Genomic DNA, 10,037 nt, shown 5'->3' with positions numbered 1-10,037 from the left:
ACACACACACACACACACACACACACAAAAACCACCTCCATCACCAAAAAAGTTAGGCAAAAACTTCTGAAGTTCAGACATGGTAGATGCAGGGCTGTAGGCCAGCAAGGAATAACATTCCTTAAAGTTATCTCTTGGATAACAATGAGCCTATCAATCATCTGTTCCAGGAAACCTAAGGAAAACACATGACCTCACCCATCTGCTGGGCTTCTGTGTTAGTGTGCACTACCTGTTATTTGCTTCTTGGTCTCCAAGTCTCCCGTTTGCTTTAGCACCTGCAGCAGCCGGGGAACCCCGTTGAGTTCAGCCACCTCCACCTTGTTGTCATTGTCCTCAAACACCAAGTTCCTCAAGGCCCCACACACGGCTCGCTGAACATCTTCATTCTGAACCTTCAGCAGCTGCAGCAGCTTGGGTATGCCACGGAGCTGGTAGACCTGCACAAGTAGATGCACATTTCCAAGATTTACGTGTGTTTGTGTGTGTGTGTGTGTACTGGGGCTTGAACTCAGAGTCTTGCACGTTTACTTGGTTTTTCACTCTACCACTTGAGCTGCATGCTTCACTTTGGCTTTTTGGTTGTTAATTGGAGATAAAGAGTCACACAGACTTTCCTGCCCAGGCTGGCTTTGAACCACGATCTCCTGATCTCAGCCTCCTGAGTAGCTGGGATTACAGGTGTGAGCTACAGGCACCTGTCTTTATAACTTTCTCTTTCTGCTGATGCCTTCCCTGCCAAGTTTTATTTTATTAAGTATTTATGTGATTTTTTTTATGCCTGTACTGGGACTTGAACTCAAGGCCTGGGAAGCTGTCCCTTAGCCTTCCTGAGCCACAGCTCCATTTTAGCTTGTTTGGTGGTGAATTAGAGAGAAGAGTCCCAGGAATTTTCTAGCCTGGAATAGCTTCCAACTGCAATTTAGCCTGAGACCTCAGCTTCTGGAATAGCTAGGATTACTGGCATGAGCCATACGCACCTGGTTTATAACTTTTTCTTTTGGTGACAGCTTTCCTCTGCGCACTTTTTAATAAGTGAGTGAAGAGGACTTCAGGTGGTACAGGAAAGCAAAGGCTGTGTGTGGCACAGGAGCCTTGTGGTCACAGCCTTCCTGGTCTGCTTGTTTCTCCACTTTCTCTTCAGGCAAAGCCTTCCTTACCCTGCACCAGGCAGCTCAAATGCCACCTTCTTCGTGAAGTGTCACTCCTCTCCTCTCCTCTCCTCTCCCTCCCCTGAGATTGAATCTCTCAGTAAATTGTTCTAACCTTTCAGGAAGGGAAGTGGTCACGTGTGCCAATATTTTGAACCTAAGTACTTATGGTAACTTTCATCAGAAACTATTTGCAGTAGAGACAGGCTCACAGACACAAATAGTAACTACATTATCTATCATGATAAAAATGAGGAACCATACATGATAACAAAGGGGAGGAAAGCTGATGGCTGCCGAAGACCCACGTGTTAAGACAGAGTTTGAATGAACAGACAGCTAGACATTTTCTTACTCACACAATTCCCACATCATTCATGGGAATTGTGTAAGGTTAGCAGCCACATGGAGACTAGTTTCTCAACACATGGCACTATCTAGTGTAACTATCAAAGTATCACCATTAGCTGGGTACTGGAAGCTCATACCTGTAACCCTAGCTGCTCAGGAGCCTGAGATCTGAAGATTGCAATTCAAAGCCAGCCTGGGCAGGAAAGTCCATGAGACTCTTATCTCCAATTAATCACAGAAAAATTCAAAAGTGGCACTGTTGTTCAAGTAGTAGAGACCTAGCCTTGAGAAAAAGGAGTTTGGGGACAGCACCCAGGCCCAGAGTTCAAACCCAGAACTAGCCCCATACCCCTCCAAAAAAACCCACTTCTTTCCCTTCTTCCTCCCTTCATTCGTTCCTCTTGCTTCTTTCCTTCCTTTCTCTTCTTTTCCTAGGATTATAGGTAAGAGCCACCAACACCTGGCTAATTTCTTTTTTTTTTAGCAAGCAAATCCATTTATAGTGTGAATATAATTTTAATTATTAAGTCATCTTTCATTTTTAGGTCATATTTTTTTTCTGGGCTGGTAATGGGGCTTGAACTCGGAGCCTCTCATATTTGCTTGGCTTTTTTGCTCTACCACCGAAGATTCAGTTCTACTTCCAGCTTTTTGCTGGTTAGTTGAACATAAGAGTCTCTTGCCTTTGTCTACCTGGCTTAACTCTGGACCACAATTCTCAGATATGAATAGCTCGGATTATAACAGAGGGCCAGTGTCTCCTGGCTCTGAACACCTTTTTGGACTGTGATTTCCTCCTTGCCCCAAATATATCACTTTTTAAAACAAATATACAAATATACAATGACTTATGGGTGCCATTTCTAGGGGTCTGTCCTATAGGAACATTAGTAGAAGTATCAAAGATGTACAAAGCTAGACATTAAACAATGACTGCAGCATAGTAATGAAATAGTTTAATGAAAGAAATTATAAAACATGGTTATATTTAAATGCAATTTTAAAAACAGAAGCCAAGCCCCAGTGGCTCAGGTCTGTAATCCTAACTAGTAAGGAAGTTGAGATCTGTGTATCATGGTTCAAAGTCAGCCTGGGCTGGGAAGTCTATGAGACTAATCTCTAAATAACCACCAAAAAGTCAGATGTGGAGCTGTCACTCAGATGGTAGAGTGCTAGCCTTGAGATAAAAAAGGTTCAGGGATAGCACCCAAGTGCTCCGTTCAAGCCCCATAACAGCACCCCTTTCCCCCAAATAGAGAAAACTAAAGGCGAACCCTAACTCAGGAAAAATCGGGAAGTACACAGACTCTCACCAATTGCCTTGGGGGAGGATGAGAAGATAAGCCAAGGCTTGTGTAGTGACTTATTTTCTTAGTTTCTGAACTTCAGGAAATACTTTGTATAATGACTTTATTTCCTTTTTATTTTGAAATGCATTATATTATTTTTTAGTATTGGGATTTGAACTTGGGATTTTGTGCTTATGTACTAGTGCTCTTAGACTACATGGCCCATGACTACAGTCCTACTTTTTGCTAGTTATTTTGGTTTAGGAGTCTCATGGACTTTTCTACCCAAGCTGGCATCGAACAGTGATCCTCTGGCTCCCAGCCTCTCACTCAGCTGGGATGACAGGTGTTACATCCTCCAGTACCCAGCCTATCTCCTTTTAAATGAAAACTATTGCAATGAAGATTTTGAAAAATGTAAGTAAATGACTGGTTTTGGGGTGCCATTTCGATGTAACATGGTGGGTGGTGAATAGACTAACGGAGATACGCACCCTTTTCCGAGCTTCAGATTTCTGGAAGCATTCATGCTGTATGAAGGTTGCAGCTGCAGAAATCCTGGCCAGGGTTGTGTGGTCAGCATCGAGCATGCTCACTGCCCGCTCCAGTGTCATCTCCAAGTCGGCATTTCTAGACAGGCAGTCACAGGATCAGTGGGCTTCCGAATCTGGCCCTCTGGCCTACCAACCTACAGAAGTGACTCAGCAATACTGAGAATCATGTAGAACATTTGCACCTTGGTTTTTCATCAGCCAAAGAAAACAGCGATCAGATATTATGGGGACTTAGCTGGGCACTGGTGGCTCAGGCCTATAAATTCGAGCTATTCAGGAGGCTGAGCTCCAAGGATCTCTTTACCAAGCCAGGCTGGAAAGTCCAGGAGACACTAATCTAATTAACCACCAAAAGGTGGATGCAGAGGTATGGCTCAAGTAAGAGAGTTCCAGCCTTGAGCACAAAAGCCAAGCAAGAACATAATGTTGAGTTCAAACCTCAGCATTAGCACCAAGAAAAAGTTCAGGGGTACATTGTATGCATGTATGGAAGTGTCATGTGATTCCCCCTTTTGTACAACTAATAAACGCAAATTTAAAATCTTTTAACCAGGCATTGGTGACTCACACTTGTAATCCTAACTACTTAAGAGAGACTCAGATTTAAGCATCACAGTTTGAAGCTAGCCCGGGCAAGAAAGTCTGTGACGTTCTTATTAACCACCAAAAAAAGAAAAAAGAGGCTAGGAATGTGGCTTAGTGGTAGAATGCTTGCCTAGCATGCATAAGGCCCTGCATTTGATTCCTTCATACTACATAAATAAAAAATAAATAAAATTAATTTAAAAAAGAAAAAAGATGGGCTGGGAAGGTGACTCAGTGGTAGAGTGCTTGCCTTGCATGAAAGAGGACCTGGGTTTGATTTCTCAGCACCACATAAACACAAAAAGCTGGAAATGGTGTTGTGGCTCAAGTGGTAGAGCGCTAGCTTTGAGCTGAAGAGCTGAGGGACAGCGCCCAGGCCCAGAGTTCAGGCCCCATGACCGACAAAGAAAGAAGAAATAGAGAGAGAGAAAGAGAGAGAGAGAGAGAGAAAAGAAAAGAAAACCAAAAAAAGGCCAGGAGTAAAGTTCTGGATCTGGTGGCATAGAGCGCTGGGGCTCTGAGTGTAAGCCCCAGGATTGGCACCACCAAAGAGTAAAAAATAAAAAATAAGATTAAAAAAAAACCTTTAAAAGTGTTGAGATTTTTCTCACTTTAGAATCTGTAATTTCTCCTGAAAACAAATTTGAAATATATAGTTTAAAATACATGTATATAAACAGCAAAAGCCAGAAAAAAAAAAAACTGGCTTGTTTTGTTAAAATAAGTCCTGAAAGTCCTGCTTCTATGACAGACACATTTAGAAAGGGAAGAATTAAAATTAAGTGCAAGTATAGGTCTCTGTTTCTGTCTCTCTGTCTCTCTATCTCTCTCTCTCTCCTTCTTTCAAGACTCTTATCTCTAATTAACCACCTAAAGGCTGTGGCTCAAGTGACAGAGTGCAAGCCTTAAACAAAAATGCTAAGAGACAGAACCCAGTCTCTGATTTCAAGCTCCAGGACTAGCATGGGTGTGCACAGAGACACACACACACACACAAACACACACACACAGAGTAAGCTATAAGTCTTTAACTTCTGTTTCTTGCATAGAGTAGGAAATATTTCATTTTTTGTATTTATTCCTACTTTAATTTTGTTATACTAAAAGAAATCCTTGCTAAAACTTTTACCTCATGAGACCTTCCTTTCTGTGAGACAACTTGAAATGCTTTACAAGAGTGAATTGCAAGGAAAGCCCTTATTCATTCTCTGGTGGCAGACACTGGTAAGCCTAAGCCAGCATTTGAATCTTACAAGGAAGCTAGCTACATGGTAAGCAGGGCGAATGAGACCACAAAGATGAAATTATTATTATGATAGCCTGCTAACCAAATATCCTGCCAACTAAATTTCCTGTATCATTTCCTACCTCAGATATGGAAAAGACTATTTGGTTCCTTTTTCTAGGTAGGGTCAATATCACAAGTTCAGCATGAAGAAGACAGACCATTACCCATCTGTACTGCTTTTAATATTAACAGGGACCAAAGACATTTGGGAAAGAAATGAGGCAGAACATATAGGTGAAAAAAACAGGGAAATTATATTATTATTTTTACAAAATATCAAAAGGGAAGACTTGTGTGTGTGTGTGTGTGTGTGTGTGTGTGTGTGTGCGCGAGAGAGAGAGTGCTGGTCCTGAGGCTTAAACTCAGGCCTAGGCAATGTCCCTAGACTATTTTGCTCATGGCTAGTACTCTACCACTTGAGCCACAGCATGACTTTGGCTTTTTCTGCTTATGTGGTGCTGAGGAATTGAACCCAGGGCCTCATGCATGCAAGGCAAGCACTCTACCACTGAACCACCTTCCCAGCCCCCCTGAGCTTCATTTTGCTGAAGGCAAGCATTCTACCACTTGAGCCACAGCTCCACTTTCAGCTCTTTTGGTAATTTAGTAGAGATAAGAGTTTCAGATTTTTCTGCTTGGGCTAACTTCTCCTAGCTACTCAGGAGGCTGAGATCTGAGGATCACAGTTCAAAGCCAACCCTAGCAGGAAAGTCTGTGAGATTCTTATCTCCAATTAACTACCAGAAAGACTCAAAGTGCTAGAGTGCTAGCTTTGAGCAAAAGGAGCTCTGGGACAGCACCCAGGCCCTGAGGTCAAGCCCAATTACTGACAAAAACAAGACGAAAACAAAACAAAAAACCCCCGAAGTGGAGCTTTAGGAGCAACACACACACACACACACACACACACACACACACACACACACACACACACACACACACACACGGAGAGAGGGAGAGAGAGAATGAAAGGCATGTTTGGTGAAAGGAAGTCTTAAATATTATTTATGTTTTGGGTAGGGTTCACCTGTCTTACCTCGGCAAACTGTGGCCAAAGGATTAGAAGTTATCAAACTGATAAGACCTTGAGTATTTCCCTAGCTTAAAAAGTGTAGTAGCTACAGATAAGAACCACCATTTTGAGTCTTTCACCTCCCATTTCTTGCATGGGGGCAGAAAACTTTTCTCTTTCTCTCTACTTTAACCCTATTATACGAAAATAAATGCTTGCTTAAAAACAAAGGAGGCTATCATATGAAAACTAGGATCTAAGTCTTTTTTTTCTCTAGTATTGAGGCTTGAACTCTGAGCCTCCTGCTTGCTATCCTTGCTTGAGTCACACTTCCTACTTTTTTTTTTTTTTGTCAGTCATGGGGCTTGAACTCTGGGCCTGGGCACTGTCCCTCAGCTCTTCAGCTCAAGGCGAGCGCTCTACCACTTGAGCTACAGCGCCACTTCCGGTTTTCTGGTGGTTTATTGGAGATAGGAGTCTCACGGTCTCTCCTGCCCGGGCTGGCTTTGAACCGAGATCCTCAGATCTCAGCCTCCTGAGTAGCTAGGATTACAGGCGTGAGCCACCAGCGCCCGGCACACTTCCTACTTTTTACTGGAAAATTGGAAATGGAAGTCTTAAGAGTCTTCTGGCTTGGCTGTCTTTGAACTGTGATACTCCAGATCTCAGCCTCCGGAGTAGATAAGAGGTGTTAGCTACTGGCACCCTGGTAAATAAATTGGATACATTTTGTGTGTGTGTATATGATGGAGGGGAGACATGGGACTTGAACTCAGGGCTCGGGCTCGGTCTCTGAGCTTTTTCTCTCAAGGCTAACACTCTACCAATTTGAGCCACAGCACCACATCAGGTTTTCTGGAAGTTAACTGGAGATAAAGAGTCTCATGGATTTTCCTGTCCAGACTATCTTCGAACTGTGATCATGAGCTCTCAGCCATTTGAGTAGCCAGTATTAATTACAGGCATGATCTATTGGTGCCAAGCTCATATGCTTTTTAAAAGAGATGGAAATACTTTACATACATGCACTTGGATGAGTTTTCGAAGAAATCAGAACCTAAAAGTCCTCAATCTCAATAGCAACATGAAGTCTTTTGCAGACAAGCAGTTTGGACATTTTAACTAATGAAGCATCATTCACAACCTCAGAATATCCTTGTGCCAGTACTGGGGCTTGAACTCAGGGTCTCATGCTCTTTCTTAGCTTTTTTCAAAGCTGGTACTCTACCACTTGAGACACCCTTCCACTTTCAACCTTTTGCTGGTTATCTGGAGATAAAAGTCTCTCTCAAGACTTTTCTCCCTGGGCTGGCTTCAAATGGATCCTCAGATCTTAGCTTCCTGAGTAGCTAGGATGACAGGGTAAGCCACCGGAACACAGCCACACCAGGCTTTTAATCTTTCTCTAAAAACTGCCATCCTCTTTATTTTTTTTAAACAAGCTTGAGCTTCTATCCAATTTGTACCCCTCCTTCATGGCTCTTTTGGATACCCTCATTTGTGGAAGGTTTTTTCTGTTTCTTTGTACCAGCTGGAGCTATTTCTTTTCTCCTTTATTTTGCCATACACACTTCTGTCCCATATCTTTACTCTTTCTTTCTTTCTATAGGAAGAAAGATTTTCTCTTCAGAAATCAGAGAGTTCCTATCTGTGATATCTAGTCTCTAGAATTTGGGGGATTGCCAAATGAGATTCCTTACAGTAAATTTTGTTGTGCTGGTGTTTGAAATCAGGACATTAAGTTTGTTAATTAGGTGATCTACCACTGAGCCAGGCCTTCAGATCTTTACCATTTTAGATTTCTTGACATCAAGCATTCCTCTGCGCTTCTTCGAAATATGCTGAAGCATTATAATAAAATTTACCCTGCCAGACACCAGTAGATCATTTCTATAATCCTAGCTACTTAAAAGGTTGAAATGATCTACTTTTGAAGCCACCCTGGGTAGAAAAGTCCATGAAACTCTTATCTAAAGCCAGAAGTGGAGCTGTGACTCAAGTAGAGCACTAACCTTGAGTGGAAAAAACTCAGAGATAGCAGCTAGGCCCTGAGTTCAAGCCCCAGTACCAGCATAAGAACCGGGAGTAAGCATTCTGGCTTTTATTTCTCGAAGTAATTTAAACAATGTATTTGCCATGATAGGCTTATGCCTATCATCCTTGCTACTCAGGAGGCTGAGATCTGAAGGTCTCCATTCCAAGGCAGCCCAAGCTAAACTCCATGAGACTCATCTCCAACAAACTACAAAAAGCCAGAAATAGAGCCATAGCTCAAGTGGTAGAGCACTAGCCTTGAACTAAAGAAGCTTTATGGACAGTACACAGGTCCTAAGTTCCAGCCTCAGGACCAGCACATACACAAAAAAATATGCATATGCCTTCTCTACTTCTCAGTGTAGTGAGCAATGTACTCTTGTTGAGAGCAGGTTTTCACAAATGGGAGAGTGATCCCTCTGGCTCACATCTAACCCACAACAGATGGCTAAATGTCACATTCCCCACCAAGCTGCCATGTGTGCAGGTAGCCTGGCCCCTGTCTCTGAGGTAAACGGGCTGATCTGTCAGCTGAGCAGCTGCCTTTGGTCACTTCTGTCAACCTCTTATCACTAGAAGTGCTGTCCCTTCAAGCATCAGCAGCCAGCTTGGCTGTCACTGCTGCCAGGACAGAATGTGCTGGCATTCACCAAACCAAGGAGTGGCAGATTCGAGGGGGGGTGGTAGGGAGGCTCACTCACCCGAGCTGGGAGTCACTGACAGTGCTCCTCTCCACGTGCATGCTCCCGCTGCCCGCAGCTGCTACCTGGCCCACGGTCAAGGGCACCAACCTGGACCCCAGGTCCCCGGCCAGGCTGGGCCCAGCCTCTCTCAGGGTGCGGCTGCTATGGAAGGAGCTCTGATGCCAGGAGGATCTGGCAGCCCTGGTTTGTGTGCCAGGCTGCAGGGACCCCAATGGCCTGCCCTGCCCAGCCATGGGCACTGCGCTCAGGTAGTTTTCCTTCTCCAAGAGGTTGCCCATGCTGTGGCTAGTGCCAGGCCTGTGCACAGGAACGCCATCGAAGACAGCATCACTGACCGAGCCGTAGTAGGGCTGCCTGTGGTACGTTTCATAGTGGTAGTGGCGTTGTCGGCTGGTGCCCCCTGACTGGCTGAACCCCACGATATCAGAGCGTGCATAGCGGGGTGTTAGCAGTGTAGAACGCCTGCTGTCCTGGTGGCGAAGCACTGGTGCCCGACCTCGGCTGAACTGGATCTCACTGTGTGCATAAGGATGGCGCTCGGGGCTGCTGTCAGGGGACACCTCCAGCCTCCGCAGAGGCTGCCTCAGGGACCGGTCCTCCACTGACCTCTGCGAGCTGTACTGGGCTGTGCCTCGCGCCCAGCCACCTCCTCCGTAAGTGGCCATCATGCCAGACTGAAAGACAGGAAGATAATGGAAATGATGCACAAGTCTGAGTCTGTCTTTGGAAAGACCATTTGTCAAGCACAGGGGTTTGAACTCAGGCTTTTTGCACTTGCCAGGAAGGGGTTCTACCACCTACCCCATGAGTCTACTACTATTTGCTTTCTATTATTATTGTTGTTGTTATTGTTATTATGTGTATATATGTGTATGTGCACGTGTGTACTGGTTTTGGGGCTTAAATTCTGGGCCTAAGGGCTGTCCCTGAGCTTTTTGCCTCAAGGCTAGAATTCTACCATTTGAACCACACTCCACTTCTGCTTTTTTGAGTCTTATTTTTTTTTTGTTTTTTTTTTGGGGTCCGGTCATGGGCCTGAACTCTGGGCCTGGGTGCTGTCCCTCAGCTC

The 10,037-nt window shown here is 44.3% G+C and overlaps 1 protein-coding gene across 1 annotated transcript in view; it reads right to left on the bottom strand.

Moving 5' to 3' along the window:
• Positions 1–10,037, bottom strand: part of Pkp2 (plakophilin 2) — a 58,604-nt gene that overhangs the window by 26,948 nt on the left and 21,619 nt on the right. Inside the window, exons 3-5 of the mRNA XM_013033406.1 lie at positions 8,966–9,642; positions 3,286–3,421; positions 233–440 (exon numbers count right to left, since the gene is read on the bottom strand). Coding sequence (XP_012888860.1) covers positions 233–440; positions 3,286–3,421; positions 8,966–9,642 — 1,021 coding nt within the window. The remainder of the gene's footprint in view (positions 1–232; positions 441–3,285; positions 3,422–8,965; positions 9,643–10,037) is intronic.

Source organism: Dipodomys ordii, unplaced genomic scaffold (assembly GCF_000151885.1).
Source record: "Dipodomys ordii isolate 6190 unplaced genomic scaffold, Dord_2.0 Scaffold167, whole genome shotgun sequence".
Lineage (NCBI taxonomy): Eukaryota > Metazoa > Chordata > Mammalia > Rodentia > Heteromyidae > Dipodomys > Dipodomys ordii.
Note: the sequence above shows the minus strand (reverse complement) of the source record. Positions and strands in the feature narration are given on the sequence as shown.